Below are 19837 nucleotides of genomic sequence, written 5' to 3'. Positions count from 1 at the left end.
TAAGGCGAAGTAGGCCGTCATTGAAGTTTGCTCGCGTCGTCGATGATTGTTGCTAATTCATCTCATGATTTCGAATCAAATAAAATCAGTTGGTTTTGTACTGACACACCTGAAAAAGTATCAGCATACTTTATGCATGTTTGCGCGTACAGTGATACTTTTTCAAGTCAATATAAACTATCAAGGCTGAGTATTATCACTTTGAAATGCAAACTGAAAAGTCATCATTGATGCCAAAACGAATGACGGGCTACTTAGCCTTAATGCTTTCGGGTGATGTGAAATATATCATAATTTTAACGGCTATTCGGTAGGATGACAGATAAAAGCAAGGTTCAAAATTCAAATGCAAGGACAACACGGAAATCAGATATTTTTTTCTCGAGATAAATAACTACATCACAGCATTTACATTGGGTTCATAATTTATGTCTAAGATACCAAGAATATATACATCAACATTCTAAAAGTGTAACTTTCTCGACAACAGGATTTGTCTTTTAAACCTATGATTCGCTTATTAAAGCTAGAAAGCTAATAATCAATAAATATCAACACGCTTACATCACTGCCGACCAGACCGATCATGCCGATGGTTTTTCCTCCGTGAACTGGGAGGACACCCAGGTGAGTCCCCACTTCAAATTCGTCAGCAGAAACTTAAGCGCTTTGGTCCACTGTTCCTCCGAGTTGAACTGGATTCTGTAATCATAAAAATAAATTGAGAAAAATCAATCAACATCAAGGCTGGTAGCGGCTAGGTGACTTAGAATCAGGAGCTTTAATATTTAGTAACCAATTAGGAGGTGAAAGTTTTTATAAGGATTTTTCAGGGAATCCGTTAAGACATTTCTCTGAAGTTTTTTTTAAAGATTTTTTTTTTCTTTTTTTTTAATGATATCCCTTGTTACATTACGACAAGTACCCCATCCCATCTACCTCATAACCGCCTAGCACTTACTTGATCGAGTAGCTGTTCCCCGTCGCCGAGTCCTCAATCTTGCCTTTCTCCATCCGGTACGGCAGACAAAAGTCCGGATCCTTTTTGACCACTTCCTCCTTGAATTGTTGCAGACAGTCCAGGAAGGCCACCATCGCCGCGTCAAACTTCGTGTCCCAGAAGAACCGGAAGCCTCCGCTCCCGTACAGTGGCAGTTCCTTCCCATCGCTCAGCACTTCTATGTGCGAATGATTCCCATAAGGAACCAGCCGGTAATTCTTGAACGTGAGATTCATCGTGCGCGCCAAAGCGGACAGCAGGAGGCAAGTTTGTCCCCAGGCAGCGTTGATCTCCGCCCAGTCAACCGGCGACGAAGGCAACCTTCCCAGCCGGAAGTTGTTAATGGTGCCAAAGTGCCCCGAGTGCCAGATGTGAAACGTAACGTTGAACACGTTGGTTTTCTTTAGTTTATCTAGCTGCAGCTGCGCGTACGACAATTGGCACTCGAGCGACCGGAATTCATCCTCCGTCGTAATAACGTCCCTTCGGTGCTTGGTATACTCTCGCCAGTATTTCTCTTCCTCATTGCCAAGCCTCTGCTTCTCCACTTCCTGTTCCTTAACGGCCAACTTGATGGCATCTTCCTCCCTGCTCAACTCGGACAACTCCTGCAACAATCGCTCCTCCTCTCCTTTCAGATCGTTCAGCTCTTTCTCCAGCAAATCCACATTCGGCACATCGTCCGTCAGTTCCAACTTCTTCAAATAGTTATTATAATCATTCCACTCGTCCTCGGCCATCTTCAGCTGCTTGTCCATCAGTTCCAGCAAAGTGTCCGTACACTCGTCACAAAGCGGATGATCAATTTCCGAATTGTTCGACAGCGTATCGAACAGCTCCGCTTTGACCCTCAGATTCTGGCTCAGCAAATCCCGATCCGGCCCGTCCGAGAGCAGCATGAATCCATTGGTATCGGTCCCACTGCACTCCGCAAATCGAAACGGCGGAACGAAGTGGTCCATACTGGCCGATTGCGATTCGATGTCCACTTCCATATGTGAATTAATGGGGACTGAAAACGGAAAAATTTGTAAATTTCTGGTCGATTCCATAGCATTAATATTGACTTACGTGCCAATTCGGCCAGTGTGTGTTCCCCCAGGGCCGCGAAGGAGTCATCGATGTGTATCGGTTGCAGACAGCGCTGGCACGAAAAGCCTACGCTAACCTTGGCGTCGTTCATCTTGGTTTAGACGTGCGTCGTTCTGTACTTTCCCTCACCTCAATTTTTGCAATGTTTTCGATGATTGAGGTACTCAAATTCGACCAAATTTAAACGAAATATTGCGAAAAATTCATAAAACTTTGAGATGCGTTTTCACTTTTTTATGTTTTGCAGCTTTTTGTTGTGCAATTTTGACGTTTTGCTTGCTAATCAAAAACAACAACAGGGTTGTAGTCAAAAGCTTGGAAAGCTGCGGATTGGGTTGTATAGGGGTTTCTTATAGGCTTTGAATTTACGAATAAAAAAGTTTTAAGAAATTCAGTTTTTTTTTTATTTCTTCATTAGTATTATGTACCCGCAAAGAAATGTACCATTATTGAAATGATTTTAATATTAACGTGAAAATAAACAGTATTGTTACCAATACCGAATATGGTACTCAAATAGTCAATCGGTTATGGTCAACCCCCCCGCGAAGTGACAGATAACGCAATTTTCACGTACCTACTTGCAGCGTAAACAATGGGGTCATCCACCGCTGCCGGCACGATTTTTCGCTATGGGAGATCGGAAATTTGTTTCGTTGTTGACGGGTGCAAAACAATGAATGGAATGGAATGAAATAAGGGCGAGTCTGATTTTTTCTTCATGAAAGCATCAAATGAATTAAACGCGCATCATCATAGTTTAGCTGGAAATGCTGTTTAAAAAGACAAGAACACCGTCTTCAGCCATTTAGCTGCAATAATACATAATAATAGTACATTTTTTTGGGCGAACTTATCGCTTAACGGAGTAAAGTTATCGGGCGCCATTAGATATTTTGCAACATAATTAGTCAAAAAACTAATTTTGTGGGTATCCTTGATGCCCTCAAAAGAAGGCGCGGCCCGTATTATAAATAAATAAAATATATGAATGGGTTTCAATGGGATCGAATTACCGTTTTGTCTCAAATTCCGAACAGACTCATATTCCGAACACAGGTTTTTGTATGGTGATTTGGTTGAAATGTTTTGCTGAAATATCATCAAATAACAAGGAAATGGTAGTCGATTGCAGTTCAATTTTAACGTCTACAATATATGTTATACCGTGGGAGTAGTGATGATTCTCTAGTTTGAGACCAGTAGAACAAGCTCATATAATTTTTTTTTTGCAAACTTATTCACTTGAATACGATTTATTCGTGCTATTCGGAATTTGAATCAAGGTGTCCGGAATATGAGACAGAATAAACACAGTGTTCGGCATTTGAATCAAAATGTTATTCCATATGTAAAAACAATACTAAAACTTATTAAATTATCATTATTATTGGTACACCCAACAGCTAACAGTTAGACTTTACGAATAAATAAAAATTTACACAAATATTAGCCAATTTATGCCAATCAGATGCATTTGAAGTCACTGTTGGCCTCAAGCGTTCGGAATATGAGTCAAAACGGTAAATCCAAAAATGAAAATGCGCGATTTTTACACTTTTTTCTCATACTCACCACCAGCGACCCCAGCGACGTTTCAATAAAATAGGCCTACACACTTAAATTATTTCACCGACCTCAGTAAAATGTTTTGCCCTTGAACCCAACAGCTGAGAATTCGGTTATTTTCAATGCCGAATCTCGGTACTTATTTTACAGAGACTTCGGCAATCCAAATTTTTTGTCGAGATCTCGGTAAAGGTTTTACCGAAAATCGTCAAATTATAACCGAAAAATCAGCTTTTGGATTCTCGTCGATTCCGTTTAAGTGTGTATGAACTAATTTACGATAATGTCACACTGCCACTTCCAGCTAGAAGAAAACCTTTACAGCGGCCGATGTTTACAAAAAATAACGATTTCGTTGCATAGTCATCCACGCATTGTTCATCCGGTGAACATTCGTTCACTGGATATGGTCTTATCCACCGGTGTACTAAATTCACTCGGTCTGAGAATTGTGACACTTGAGCGGGGCATGCTTCCGTATGCTCCTGACGTGTTCTGGACCTCAAGTGTCACAATTTTCAGACCAAGTGATTTTAGTACATTAGTCTATTGGTGCGGAAGTAATTTTATGCAAACACATACGAGCAGAGCGGAAAAGAAAAAAGTGAGGAAATTATTGGTGACATTAGCGCTTGTTAAAAGCTTGATAGTTAATCCAATAAGCTTATCTGATTGAAGCTTAGACATTTGGTGGTAAGCATGAGAAAAAAAAGTGTTCAAATCCACAAAGAAAAATGTGCTGCGAGTTAATGGCTGAATATGAACTACATAAAATTGATTTTCAAGCTGATAAATTACTAAGAAAAAAACTACTAATTGAACTTTAACTCTTCTCTGCACTTTTGCAAAATAAAATCCCTTCCAAAAATAAGAAAAAATGTGACATAAATCATCTTATATGTCTAAGGAATTATTCAAATATAACATGACCAATTTTAAGCCCCCTCCCTTCGCCAAGTAATAGATTATCTATGGATTTTTTTTTGTATGGACCGTAACACTACGAAAGACCCCCTCCTCTCTCTGTTGCGTTACGTAATATTTTACAATCCCCAACATGGAGAAACGCAGACAAATTTGACATCTTTCGAATTATCAAGTGGTCAAAACATAATTTCGAAAGCAAAGAATCGGTTACTATAAGCAGCTTTCAGCATGTCTTTGTGCGAACCACATCACACCACTATTCAAAACCCGCTCGTGGGTCGTACAAAATCTTCCCGAGGACCGCACAAAACCTTTTCAGTTTGGTGATCACTGATGTATAATGATATTACAAATGCCAAACAAAAATAAAAAAATAAAATATGACCATTAAGCATCATTTTAATTTGCGCCCTATTTCGAGCACACTCCATGATTTCATTGAGTTTGACAGTACCACGGACCAAAATTTTTCGGTACACTGACATTGTATGGCAGCTGTCATGATGCTCCCGGGTTGGTTATGGTAAAACAACATCCCAACTTCACCGTAAACTGGTACCATTCTGAGTATTTTTTTTTACATATAATTTCATACAGTGCACGAATTTGTGAACCATTATCGAAAATATTTTAACCATAATGGCTACTGTTTTCGCGACCACAACGCAGCGGCTGTCCCGTTGTTCATACGGTCGAATCTCGAAATACCATATTCACTGATGTTGAAACTTTACCCCAGTATTGTGTGATTATGGTTGACTAAACCAATTCAATTATGGTTTATAATGGAAAATAAACCGTTTCTGATATGTTTCAGATATGGTTCAGATTTATGCGGGTATTTCTTTCACTACTGGACTGAGAAGTACGGCCTGATAAGTGCAAAAGTGTGAATAAAAATGCGGGATTGCATTGAACCCTGTTGGTGTATTCAGAGCACTTATTCTTTAATTTACGAAGAATAAGTCCCCCGAAGACACCTACCCGATTTGATGCAATTGCGCACTTTTATTAGCGTTTCCGCATTTATAAAAACTTATGCGATAGTCCAGTGGTGAAAGAAATGCGCAATATCATTCCAAACATTATTTACATTCATTTCTTATACACGCAAACAAATTTTGTTGTATAATCTACCGAATCCATGGTAGAATTAAGAACTGCACCAACGATTTTCAACCGACTACACAAATCTGTTAAGTTTACTATAATCTGATGAAAATCACTGAACAGTGCAGTAAATTTGACTATGTCCATAGTAGCATCCACTACAAAGCATTGTATTTCAATCCGTGACACCCACCGTACAACACAGTGCGGTCATAAGTATGATGCTAAACTTCTCAAATCTAGATTGTTTCTAGTCAAAAATACTACAACTCTGGTTAAATCAACAGAAGAAATTTTCTTGTGTAGTGATGTTGACTATGTTTTGTTAGAGTTAACAGATTAATGTAGTCGGTTGAAATCGTTGGTGAAGTTCTTAAGGGGTCATGCATAAATTACGTAACGCACCAAGGGGGGGAGGGGGTCAAGCCAAGCGTGACAAGCCTTACAAAATTTTTGAAAGGCTCATACAAAAAACGTGACAAAGGGTGGGAGGGGGTCGAAAAAGTTGACATTTAGCGTGACATAATTTGTGTACCATCCCTAATTTTACCATGGATTCAGTAGTTTCTACAATAAAATTCATTTCTGTGTATCTAGGTGTTCTGCGTTATTAGGCAACACTATCATCCTAATTTGGTAAAACAAATTTAAGCTTTTTTTAACATTGGTTAACAACATATTACACGCTTAAAAAAATATATGCTAAATAGCGTACAAGTCATACTAAAATCATATTTGGTCTATTCACCCCATGCGATGAATTTACATGTAATATGCTTTGCTAGTATAAACGTCTTTTATAGTAGCGCATGCATAATTCGCCATTATTATTCCAATGCATTGTTAATGCTTATCATTTAAATTGCTTAACACTATAAGTTATTTTTGTTTTTGTATAAAATAAGAAAAATATTTTCTACAATGAATTAATATTTATTTATAATCTATATTTCAAATCAGGGTTAGAATAAGTTTCTTTTTCTTGAACGAGAATGTGAAATAGCTGCAGACCGAACACCAAATCTTGCAGGTAATTGATAGACGCTTACTGCACTCAGGCAAATTAATTAACGAACTTCATAAAATTTCCCTTATGAAGCCTTGAAAAATCTCTAAAAACTGATTTCAAAAGGCTATTATGGATTTCATAACTTTGAAATAATAATCATAATCGAGAAAATAGTTTAACATAATAATAGTTTTCAAATTTCATTGCGTGCCTTACGATTTCCATTGCTGTCGTTAGTCATTTTCATTGAAATTATGATGAAAAGCGAAAAAATAGTTGAACATAATGAACTTCACAAATTTCATTGCGCGCCTTATGATTTCCAATGCTGTTATTAGTGTGAAAAAGTTATAAGGCTAGTATTATGAAAACGTAAAATGGCTAGCTCTGTAGGAATTGAAAGAGCTTACGTTCATTACTCGCTGACTAATTTTCTTCGATATTTGTAAAGGTAATAATTAAGTAAATATATTAAGGAATGTAAAGTTAATATGAATTTCGATTTTCAGCTGCCAGAATCATCGAGATTGTTTAAATTGGGTAATGTGAGCTTATCTCAGTTACGGTGCTTATGCTTGTTCTGCGAACAGGAGGATTTTGAAGGACGATGCAGAAGAAAATCTTAATCCTGGTATAACAAGGAAGTAGGTATGACATGGTGATTAATTTTTATTTAAAACCATTAACAGATTATTCTTGTAGCACACACGAATGTAATTTAGAATTTATTCATACTTTCAGCACGACCAGCAATTAGTGTTAATAATATAGTGTATATAGCAAAAAGTCTCTAATTATGCTGCTGAAGATTACATCAGAAAGCAAATTGAAATAAATAAAAAATGATGAACCATCTTACATCTTACGAAATAAAATATACGCCATCAAACCATGGTTGTTTGCCGTCATGAACGGGCATCTTTTCCACTGTTCCTAAACACCGGCTCCTAGTTTGGGTCTGCCGGTTTTCTTGTGCAGTTTAGTGGTTCAATGAGACCCTTTTCGTTGCATCATAGCGGCATGCAGAAACCGATTTACCCAGCCGAATGTCCATGAAATAGTGCTTATGATTCCTGCAGATCATCTTTGGCCGACCACAACTCCTGCTGCCATGACCTAATTCCATTTCATCTGCTGAAAAATATGAAATGTATTGAAACATTGTATTATAGAATTAAGTTTCTAGTTTACCTTAGTAAGATTCCTTTAGTTTTTGTTGAAGCTCAAAAATTTGAAGCAAACGTGTCTTTGCAGGTTGCTGGAAACTGTCCCGTCGAATTGTTGAAAATACCTAATTTGTACCGTATTTTTAGAAATTAAGAATGTACGCAGCTTAGTTTGAACTATTGTCAACAGATTAATAATTTACTTATCGATTTTTTTCAGAAGTTTTCAGTTTGTCAATCAGAAATATGACAAGTATCAAGCACACATATTTTAAAAATATAATATTTTTGTGTAACCCAAAAATCGTTTATTTTTGCTCTATTTAAGTTGATTTGGCTAGTTTGCCGCTTTCTTATTTATTTTTTTTATCAAAATTTTGATCTCATAAAAATTTAATATAAAATATGAAACTTTCCCAAATTTGTCCTACAGCTTGAAGATAGTTTCCTACAACTTTGAATGTAAAGTTTAACGAAAACAATAAAATTTTAATGCAAAACAATTACATTTTTCTCTGATTCAAATTTCATTGGACAAATTAGAATTTATAAACATACCCGTGAATAGTCAAGGTAAGTTTAGATTTTTGTTTCATAACTTCATTTTAAAAAAATATTCCAACTGCTGATCTTGAAAAAAAAAACTGTAAATTCAACTGTAAAAGCATTTTATGTTTAAATTTGACTTCAATTGTAATAAGTTGTTTTTAAATCGTTGAGATCCCGGGATTTTCCTGGACGAGCATCAATGGAAATAGACACTCTACAAGCAATGGACTCGTTTTCGTATCTCCTTCGAAAAGCTATTTTTGATTATAAAATTTGACATTATAAAACTTGCTCCTGCTTTCGACCAGAAGATTGAGGTCATTCTTTAATATTATGTTTTACTCAAAAAATATTGCTTTCCAAATAATTATTAGAGAATAAAAATTAAATGAAAAATTACTTAGTTTTAGAAAATCACTTTCACATCCAATTTAATGTATATTAGATCATATTTTTGTTGAATCTTCTTATATCAGAGAAAAATTATATAACAAATTTTAATATTATTTTAAACTACAATTATACTTAGATTATTTCTTTCTTTTTGTACAAGGTCAAATTCTAAAATATAAATTGATGATTGAACAATGAGTTTTTTTTTTGCAATTTTTAATCGAAACTCATCGTAAACAATGTCGGATTTTTATTTTGAATCAGTTTTGCCCTTAATGGAAAACAGGAGCAACACGTCTTAGATTTAAAGTTCAAAGTACTTGAAAATTGTAACGCATTTTCTTACGACTATAATATAGAAAGAACGCTGTTTCACAAAGATTCATAGGCCTTTTCATGTGACAGGTCCGTCTATGCCAGGCCTGCCCAACGTACGGCCCGCGGGCCGCATCCGGCTCGCAACCTCATTTTGTGCGGCCCGCGGAGGGTTCGAAGATTCTTCTCATATTTGGCCTGTTGGCAGTTCTAGCAACCCGAAGTTAAATAGAGCATACCAAGACTAACCGTTTTAATTATCAATTCTGTTTCAAGCTAACATTTTAACTCGGTAATTGTTGAAATTATTTGAGTTCCTAATTTTAAAATGTTAGAATTTTGCAGCTAGATTTAGCACTGCCGATTGTAGTTTTTATAAAGGTTAAAATTGTTCTACTTATAAATCTGACTTGAGGTAATGATTTGAGGTTCATTATGAGAAAAAAAAACACAAATATCAGATTAATATTATTGGGATCACAACAAAAATATTTCTACCGTGCCTTCTTTCAACATGTTACCTCTGAGATAGGTCCCAATATTGATTTTCTTCTTTTTCTTTTGTAAATATTTATTCTTCATTTTTGTTTTGTCTTCTTCTTGTAAATACATATAAATAATTATCCCCTAACTATAAAATTTGTAAATACTTTTATATAGCTATTCCCTAATTATAAAATTTGTATATACGAAATCAGTAAATAAAATTTGAATTCAAATCCCGTCCCATAAAACCCTACATACATCGTCATTCCTTCCTCTTGCACTAAACTAACATGGCGCACAATACCAACTGCGCAAAAACAAATCGCTCCCGGGAAATGTTCCGCGGACGCAGATTTTGCAGCATCATGAAATTGCTTAAAAGCCAATGTTGGAGAAGGCAAAACTCTCTTTTCGGAACAAAGTTAGAAGTATTGTGAGTCGCGAGTGGTACAAAGTTGCTGCCTTCGCGGGTTTATACCGACAGTGATTGTGCCAATTTGTCAGCCCTGGGATACAGTGGATAAAGTATCGACGAAGCCGCTTCCACCCCTCGACCGTGCGTGACGAAAGGCCGTTCGCTACCCCTCGCCCGTCTAGAAGTGCGAAGTGCGCCTGGACACCAGCTCGAGAGTCGACATCGAAGTGAGAAATTCAGCGGGTCATCACGGAGTGTCCGAACTGCGAGTCGCCCGACAAAACCGACCGACCGGCGAACGACAAATGATCCGCCAACCGGCGCCAGGTGTAGTGCAAAACCCATTCCTATTAACCCTATTCCCCTTTCCTTGAAATTAAATAAATCTAACCATTGAATTCGAATTTTATAAGCCTTTTGTAATTATTTATTTTTGCTACGATTCCCTTATTTTCTATCTTTGTTGAATTTCATTTTGCTGAATTAGTGTGGGAAGTGAGTCCACCCAGAAGATAAACGATTCTCCCGGATAGACCCTGAGAGGGCTTAAATGTAAATAATCATATAAATTGCTTAGTGTTAAATTTTTTATTAGTGTAATTTTTATTTAAACTTTTTTCTTAGCTTTAATTGAATTAATTTAATTTGAATTTGAAAAGTAATATGTGAATTAGATAAATGTCTAACAAACATTCAATGAATGAAGCCTGAACATACTTCATTGTCAAAAGGATACATTTTTAAACCAAATTTCACTAAATCAATGCTCAAATTTTTACAGAACTTTGGAAGTAATTTTCTAAAATCCTGGGAATTTATTTCATAATTTTGAAAGAGGCTTTCACGATATCTAGCAGGATGTTTCATTTGTTGTTCGGTTTTTCCAAATGAAATTTGCTTCGTTCACCAATTTTTGTCATATTTCTTGAACATCGTCACTGTGTTTAATTAATGAGAACATAACGAGTGATATAAATTTTTGGAACTGAAGGCGAAAATACATCGAAGCTAAACCTCGAATTTTAATCAGTACAAATATAGGTAACTAAACAACCATTGCAGCTGAAAATTTGGTCGAATTGTCATCTGCTGGTGGTGACCAGTCGATCTAATTTACAGCGAACGATTATCTAGTTTTCTAGATTTGTGTTTTCGAAAATTCGTGGTTTGGTTTTGTCAGACTTCATGCATATATTTGAGCGTCCAAAAATGTGGCCCGCCACACACATATTTTTCTGCGATTTGGCCCGCGTTTCTAAAAGGTTGGGCAGGCCTGGTCTATGCATTTGTTTACATCGGTGGAGGACCGGTGCTAACACGGGCCTGTCATTTTCAAACAAGAACTGTCAAAGAGCTTCCCGATCAGCTGTTTTGGAACGTCATGTGAATAGGCCTATAGTTTGGGTCTCAGCATATTTTTTTAATCACAACAAAAAGAAATAATCTGAAACATTTACGACTAGAAAAAAAAACTTGTGAACAGAAATGGTGAGGAAGTTTTAAAAGTAAAATTCAAAATATAGACGTGCATTATCTATCTTTTTATGGAAATGCTCCGTTTTTGGAATTCATTTGTCCCGTTTTTGTTCTATTAGCTTATGGTCAGCCTATTCAGACTTCCGACTTCCGAACTTACTTCCGAAGTTTTTTGACACTTGAACTTGGCAGTTACGTTATGGTGAGAATGAACTTGTTTTGGTTAGCAGAAAAGGGAAGTGAAGTCCGATTACAGTGCGCCGCCAAGAGGCCAACGAATAAAACGGAATCTAAAGAAAAACAGCGAAAGCAGGTGATTGAGATACTCAGTGGCAGAATGAGGGAATGGCTGGTGGAACTTTACCGCCGTGAACCCGTCCTGTTCATTGGAGAAGCAAGGCAAAAGATCCACAGAAGATTTTTCACAACCATTAGTGTGTCATCCTGCACGATGCGTTTGTTTTGATTTGCTAGGTGCAGTGTTGCAAGATCATATGATTTGAACAGAAAATAGTATCGGAAGTAAGCAAAGTTGTGTAAGTGTTGGTTATTTTATGTCGTGAGAGTCTAAGACAAGACGTGACAGGTCACAGTACAAAAATGAAACCAATTGCCTGTCAAAAAAGACCACTTCTGATTGGTCGTTTTGGCAAAGGCCTACCGTTTTGATTCATATTACGGACAGCTTCAAATTCCGGACACTGTAGTTTGTATGGGAAACATTTCACGAGAAATGTTTCCATTTTTGCCGTTCAAAAGTTCTCACTTTCGAGGCTTGTTTTAGTCAACATTTTCCATAGATATCTATGAAAATTTATAATGCTCAGCTGCCTTAAACGCCTCTTTAGTTGTTTACCGATCTCAATTAATGATTTGACTTTTCTATCTATGATTTTCATAAGCTGTCCGGAATTCGAATCAAAGTGTCCGGAATACGAAGCAAAAGTAAGGAAGTGTCCGGAATAAGAATCATGAAAAGTCCACACATTCCTATTTATTTAAAATTTTTCATGTTGCTAAATCAAAATCTTCATCCACTATTCGAAAGTAAATTGTTTTGAAGGCTCCATAACGCGGAACAATCATACAGAATGATTAATTTTATATGCTTTCTGATGAGTTATACTTCACTGAGGCCTTAAGTGTCCGTAATATGAATCAAAACGGTACTTTCACATCGTTGAGTTGGATTTCAACAGGGCACTTTGTTGCTAGCCCGGCCGTGTTGCTAGATCATAAATTAAAGTTTCATAAAAAGATTGAAAATTTTTCATGAAGTCTATTTGTTTCGAATCCATTTATATTCCATGTTAACTTTTCCGCATGTGCTCCTACAATACTAAAATCAATTAAATATACTTAATTGAGAGCAATATAATGGAAATTGTGTCAATTTTCTCTACAAGTATTGCCGGTTTCTAATATAAACCTGAATTTTTAAAAATAAAGCATCCTCTATTGCACTATATGAATGAAGCGTGCAAGAAACAACCAAATTATGGGCATTGATATTTGAATTTGTTCACAAGATTTGCTTAAAATGAATACTGGTAGCACTGGCTTTTGTATCGTCAAGGATATTGGCCGAAAAACAACTGGGCAGTCTTAGTTGAGCTGTCACGTCCTGTCCTAGGTGAGAGTCACCGGGAAATTCGTGTTTAGCGTAGAATTTAAATTGTGAAATGTCAGGAAAACTTGTACTTCGTTATGTTTCCACCGTTCAAACTCCCGAGCAGCCTTAGTTGTACTCCACCACCCTAGACTACTCTACGCAGTCACCTACCCACCGCAGTGATAAAACCCACCACCAGAGGGCTTGGTTACCATCTTCTGGGTAGCCTTGAGGGGTGGCGTAATGGGGTCGTTGAGCTCATGAAGAGGGCAATGACCGAGCAACGAGGTCAGGGACCGCAAGACAGTCGACGACTCCTTAATTCTATGACTTGCCCAGAGTTCGTCGACTGAAACAGTCAGCAATTAAAGGTTACACCAAAAAGTTAAAAGCGAAGGATTAAGATAGTTAGAGAGAAGAAATACAGTTTGAGACGTGGAAGAAGTGAAGGCGAAGTGGACTGCAGAACCATGCCGGTTTTTAAATACCGTTAGTAGACCGTTCCTGCGGTGTCCCGGTGTCCATCTGGGCAGCATTCCGGCAACGAACCCGCCGAAGGCCGATCCGTCACCATATCGGCAGGACCAGGACACGTAGTGGATCTACAAGGCCATTACCCCAAACCACCCCAGAAGACATCGTCGTGCTGCATCGCCGTAGAGGTAGAGCTCTGCACGATCTACGTCCGAGAAGCCATCGTTGCAGAGGTCCGGTAGCAGTAAGGTGGTGGAGAAGAAGAAGGGGCCCCGCTAAGGTTAGATTAGATTAAGAAAGTGGGAGTGAAGCTAGCCATTTAATAAAGTGTTTCAAGAACTTCTGTGGTATACGAAACTAAGTGCGAGAACTTCCTGACCGCGAGTTTTATTGGTGAGCGTGCCGACCCTGAGGTTTTGAATCAGGGAGCAGAGTTGCACAATATCGGTCATATCAGCTGATGGCTGATGGACTAAAACTATCAATATCAGTTGCGAACTATCAATATCATTTGGATCTGACAACCAACAGCTGTGATGCGACATCGCACTCTAGATCACAATCACAGCAGAATGAGTGATCACGTGGTAATTACCCACGCTATTAATGTTTTTCAGTGACCAACACACAGTTTCAATCCGTCTGCAGCACTATCAAGAATATCGTACTGATAAATTGCCAATTTAGATGCTTAATTTAAGGCTAAACTTGGGCCATCAGTGATATCCATAGTCTATCGCCATCAATGCACTGGTGATGGAGTAGAGAGCATGACGTTGATGTGATATGGAATGATCCGAATTGTAACGCAGTCGGCCTGTACAAATCAGCAAATTTCGCGCGTTGATAGTGACAGCAAGCAACTCTGTCAGGGAGTCTCTGTGGTGCTCCCGATTGAGTTACCCGATAATTACAGTTGTCAGTTTGCCAGCGACTGCACAATAACTTAACCTAAACATATAACGCATTAATCGTGGCAATAGAAGATTGTAACGATTTTTGCCTGAAATTCTTAATTATTTTATTTGACATTTGTTCCAATGTTTCAACATTGGATATTCTATGTAACTCATTGGTACTATACCAGGGAGGAAGCCTCAGAATCATTTTCAAAATTTTATTTTGAATTCTCTGCAGAGCTTTCTTTCTGGTATAACAACAGCTAGTCCATATTGGTACAGCATACAACATGGCTGGCCTGAAAATTTGTTTGAATATCAAAAGCTTGTTCTTAAGACAAAGTTTTGATTTTCTATTAATAAGGGGATAGAGATATTTTACATATATGTTACATTTGAATTCCTCCAATGTGATTTTTGAAAGTTAAATTCTTATCTAGCATGAGCCCTATAGGTACTTAACTTCATCTGACCAATATATCTCATTGTGACAACATGTCTACTTGAAGGTTTCAAATAAAGAGCTTTTGGTTTATGTGGGAATATTATTAGTTGAGTTTTGGAAGCATTAGGAGAAATCTTCTATTTTTGCAAGTATGAAGAAAAAATATCCAAACTTTTTTGCAATCGACTACAGATGACACGCAGACTTCGTCCTTTGGCGGAGAGGCCTGTGTCATCCGCAAACAAGGAGTTTTGACATCCCTGAGGTAACTCAGGTAAATCAGATGTGAAAATATTGTATAATATTGGTCCCAAAATGCTGCCTTGAGGAACACTAGCTCTTACAGGAAGTCTTTCAGACCTGGAGTTTTGATAAATAACCTGAAATAGGCGATTTGACAGATAACTTCGAATTATTCCAACAATGTATGTTGGAAAATTAAAGTTTTTGAATTTTACAATCAAACCTTCATGCCAAACACTGTCGAATGCTTTTTCTATGTCTAGAAGAGCAAGACTAGTAGAGTAGCCTTCAGATTTGTTGGAACGGAACGAATTTATTATACGTACAAGTTGATGAGTCGTCGAATGTCCATGGCTGAACTGTTCATCGGCAAAAATTAAATTTTCGTTGATGTGGACCATCATTCTGTTCAAAATGACCTTTTCAAAAAGTTTACTGATGGAGGATAGCAAACTGATTGGACGATAGCTAGAAGCTTCTGCAGGATTTTTGTCTGGTTTTAAAATTGGAACAACTTTAGCATTTTTCCATATGGCAGGAAAATATGTCAATTGAAAACATTTGTTAAATATATCAACTAAGAATGATAAGCTACTTACTGGAAATTTCTTGATGAGGATGTGGAAAATTCCATCATCGCCAGGAGCTTTCATGTTTTTGATTTTTTTTAATAATAGTTCTCACTTCGTCCAAATCAGTCTCACAGGAATTTTCGAAAACGTTCTCTTGATTGAGAATATGTTCGAAGTCCTGAGTAACTTGATTTTCAATTGGACTAGTAAGTCCTAAATTAAAATTGTGCGCACTTTCAAACTGCATAGCAAGTTTTTGAGCTTTTTTTTGCAATTAGTTAGTAATAATTTGTTCTCCTCTTTCAATGCCGGTATTGCCTTCTCCTCACGTTTTTAAGACGGATCAAGAGTTTAAGATCATCGTCTATAATCACGGATTCAAATTTTGGAATTGCAATGCTCCTGGCTTCAAATGGAATTTGTTGAAGTTTCAAGAGCATTATCAATAGGCAAACGCTCCCTTAGTGGAGGTAGCTCCAATAGTGGAGGTAGTGTGTTTTGACATGTTTCGCGCTAATAAATGATTATGTGATATTTTTGTATTATGCACGATGCGAAAATGACACAAGTAATCGAATAATATTCATGAAATTTAACCGTAAAACTGTTTAAAACAATTATTTTGCTTAATTTTTTTGCTCCTTTGCACCTATAGTGGTGCATCAGTACCCATAGTGGAGGGTCCCATAAGAAATCAATGGTTTGCGCCACTAAAGGAACCATCCTTAAAATATACCTCCACTAAAGGAACAGTGTTCCTATTATTGGTGCAAGGCTTTTTGTAGGGAAATTTCGAATGAATCGTGATTTTTATACATTTGAATGATAGAAGGATTTGAGATCTATCGAATGATACGTTAAAATCATATATTTCATGATCTTAACACCGTGTTTTAGCAGTTTTCCCTTAGGTGCACCACTAATGGTACACTTGCCCTATCAAGTTTTTTTTTGTAAAGAAATGTTAACATCAAGATTAGAGTCAATATATGTTTCATATGTATTCCAGTCGGCTCGAAAATAATTGAAAGTGGAGCTGATAGGATTGAGAATCGCTTCATGGGATATTTGAAATGTAATTGTAATTTGAAATGCAATCCCAAAAATTGGACCTATGATTGTTCCCGCAATTTGAGCATTTAAACTTGGTGATATCTTCCTTCACTGGACAGACGTTCTTAGCGTGAGAAGAACCTCCGCAAATCATGCATTTAGCATCCATGCGACAATTTGTTGTACCATGACCCCATTTTTGGCACCGACGGCACTGAGTGGGGTTCTGGTAATTTCCTCCAGGTTTCTGGATATGTTCCCATGTCACACGGACATCGAACAAAAGTTTTGCATTTTCTAAAGCTTTAATATTATTTAGTTCTTTTTTGTTAAAGTGAACTAAATAATATTCTTGAGAAAGCCCTTTCCGAATAATGCCAGATTGGGTTCTCTTTTTCATAATGATTACTTGGACTGGGGAAAATCCAAGTAAATCATTTATTCCATTTTTGATCTCTTCAGGAGACTTATAGTTTGTGCTTCTTCTCTTCAAGATGTTTGAGAAGAAGTTCGCGATCTTTAAGAGTTTCCGGCAAAACGCGACAGTCTCCTTTCTTTGCGATTTGGAAGGAAACCTTGATTCCCCTAATGGAGTTCAAGATCTCCTGCCTAAATCCCCCAAATTCGGAACAACTGATCACGATAAGCGGCACTCTTTGCTTCCTCACTTGAATCAAAGAGCCTGGGCTAGAGGCTGCTTCTTTTCCTTTTTTTTTTCTTTGTCGGGTGTTGAATCACTGCGTCCAATTAACTTGAACTATTGTGATATCCCCTTTTACTGTATGTATAGTACATACATCATCCAGTGACATGTATGTCACTAAATGATCTATGTACTTCTGAGCTCATGAACACCTTATTATTGAGAAATAATGGTCCTAAGCTGCAGTGTGAGAATTCCCCCAGTCTGGTGCAATTAGCTTAATAAAGCCTATATAGTTTGCACAACACCGATCTTTTGTAAATGTTATCTGCTGGGGCAGTGTCCTGTTACTAGACCAGTGTATAAACTGAGATCCCTTTTGCTGAGACCTAATAGTTGTTGGGTTTTCTTTGGGTTTATATTTACAAGCCTTTTTGACTGACTCGTATTAGGAGATGCATCCCAGTTTGATGAGGTCTGGCTAACCAGCCAGTTGTTCAGCTCCATTTTAAAGAAACTGTATGATATTCCGAAGAATGGCTCGGGGCCAGTGAACCTATTAGCAGATCCGTTTCTGGCCAGCTCATCAGCAATTTCGTTTCCCTCTAGACCCGCATGCCCTGGGATCCAATATAGGTTAACTCGATTGCAGAGAGCTAGTTTTTTCAAAGCTAGAATGCATTCCCACACTAGTTTTGAGTTACACGTATAAGTGTTAAGCGCCTAAAGAGCCACTTGGCTGTCGGAGAGAATACATATACTTGCGTGTCTGTATTTCCTCTTCAGGCATAGTAACGCACATTCTAAGATAGCATATATTTCTGCCTGAAATACTGTAGACCACTGTCCTAAGTGAATTGAGGTTTTTGTTCGGGGTCCGTAGACTCCAGAACCTGCCAGATTATTCATTTTGGAACCATCTGTGTAGAATTTTATAGACCCTGGAGGGATGTTGGGTCCACCTTCTTCCCATTCTTGACGAGAAGACATGATCACCTGATAGGGTATGTCATAGTTGACTACCATTTCCATCCTGTCACTACACTTTTCTACAATTGGATTTATAGAAAATTCATTTAATATACTGAGGTGACCCGTAAGATCACCTGATAGTAGGGTTTTTGTTCGTTTCAGCCTCAACGCACTTTTCTCAGCGTCCAGCTTTATGAATTGATCCAGCCGGGGCAGATTAAGCATCGCGTCTAAGGCAGAGGTGGGTGTACTGCGTGCTGCACCAGTAATTGCTATACAGGCAATACGTTGGATTTTGTTTAACTTTGCCCTTGCCGTAGCCTCTTTTGTTTTAGGCCACCAGATAAGAGAAGCATAAGTTGTTCTAGGACGAACAATGGTTTTATAGATTCACATAATCATACTTGGTTTCAGGCCCCATTTCTTACCAAGTGCTCTGGAGCATACCCAGAGTGAATTGAGGCCTTTTTGCACCACTGTTTGAAGATGTGAATTCCAATTAAGCTTGGAGTCAAGTATGACACCAAGATATTTGGCTTCCTTTGAGCAAGTCAGTTGTGTTTCGTTTAGGAGAAGGGTTCTCAATTGTACCTTCCTACGTTTTGTGAAAGGTACGATGGTGGTTTTGGAAGGATTTATTCCTAGTTGCTCTCGTTGACACCAGGAAAAGGTATCATCAAGAGCTAGCTGCATCCTTTCGAATTTACCTGTTTTAGGAATGAAGACAACTCGAACTTGACGCCAATCATCTGGAATATGCCCTAAAATCAAGGTCGCCCTAAAAATCTCTACCATGTGTGGGATAAGCGTTTTCTCCGCTTTTTGGATTAACGCTGGGAAGATCCCATCCATGCCAGCAGATTTGAATGGCTCAAAAGATCTCACAGCCCTTTCAACTCTGGCACAAGTAAAAGCTTCTTTGGCAACCTTAATTGCGTCTCTTTTTGTCCCAGAAACCAAAGATATGGTCTCTTGTGGAACTGAAACAGCAATCTCAGTACCTTCGTCACTTAGTCTTGATTGAGGAATTGAGTCAGGGAAGTGAATTCTTAACATTTCACTCACTGTATCGCTCTACAGTGAATGAACCGTCGACTCTACGGATACTACCCAGACCATTGGAGTGTTCTTTTGAGAGTGTTTTTTGAAGCCTGGCTACCACGGGGGTCATCTCTATGTTCTCGCACATACTAACCCATGATTTCCGTTTTGAGCGCCTTAGCTCCTTATTATAGTCTGTTAGAGCTTTTTTGTATAGGCTCCAATCGGAAGTACGCTTAGCGCGGTTAAATTCTCTACGCGCTGTTTTTCTGAGCTTATCTAGAGTTTTGTTCCACCATGGAACATCTCTACTCGAACTAGTTGTTCTAGTCGGGCAACTCTCTTGATAAGCATTAAGAATTTTGTTTTTAATGCA

At 37.8% G+C, this 19837-nt stretch overlaps 1 protein-coding gene across 1 annotated transcript; it reads right to left on the bottom strand.

Annotated features, from left to right (window-relative positions):
• Positions 1-341: 341 nt before the first annotated feature.
• LOC5573315 (beclin-1-like protein) lies at positions 342-2377 on the bottom strand. The gene is made up of 3 exons (XM_001654485.2): positions 2072-2377; positions 962-2012; positions 342-702 (listed from the first exon to the last, which is right to left on the bottom strand). The coding sequence occupies exons 1-3, from the start codon at positions 2181-2183 to the stop codon at positions 585-587; spliced, it is 1281 nt and encodes a 426-aa protein (XP_001654535.1). The 5' UTR covers positions 2184-2377; the 3' UTR covers positions 342-584.
• Positions 2378-19837: the final 17460 nt, after the last annotated feature.

Source organism: Aedes aegypti, chromosome 1, assembly GCF_002204515.2.
Source record: "Aedes aegypti strain LVP_AGWG chromosome 1, AaegL5.0 Primary Assembly, whole genome shotgun sequence".
Taxonomy (NCBI): Eukaryota; Metazoa; Arthropoda; class Insecta; order Diptera; family Culicidae; genus Aedes; species Aedes aegypti.
Note: the sequence above shows the minus strand (reverse complement) of the source record. Positions and strands in the feature narration are given on the sequence as shown.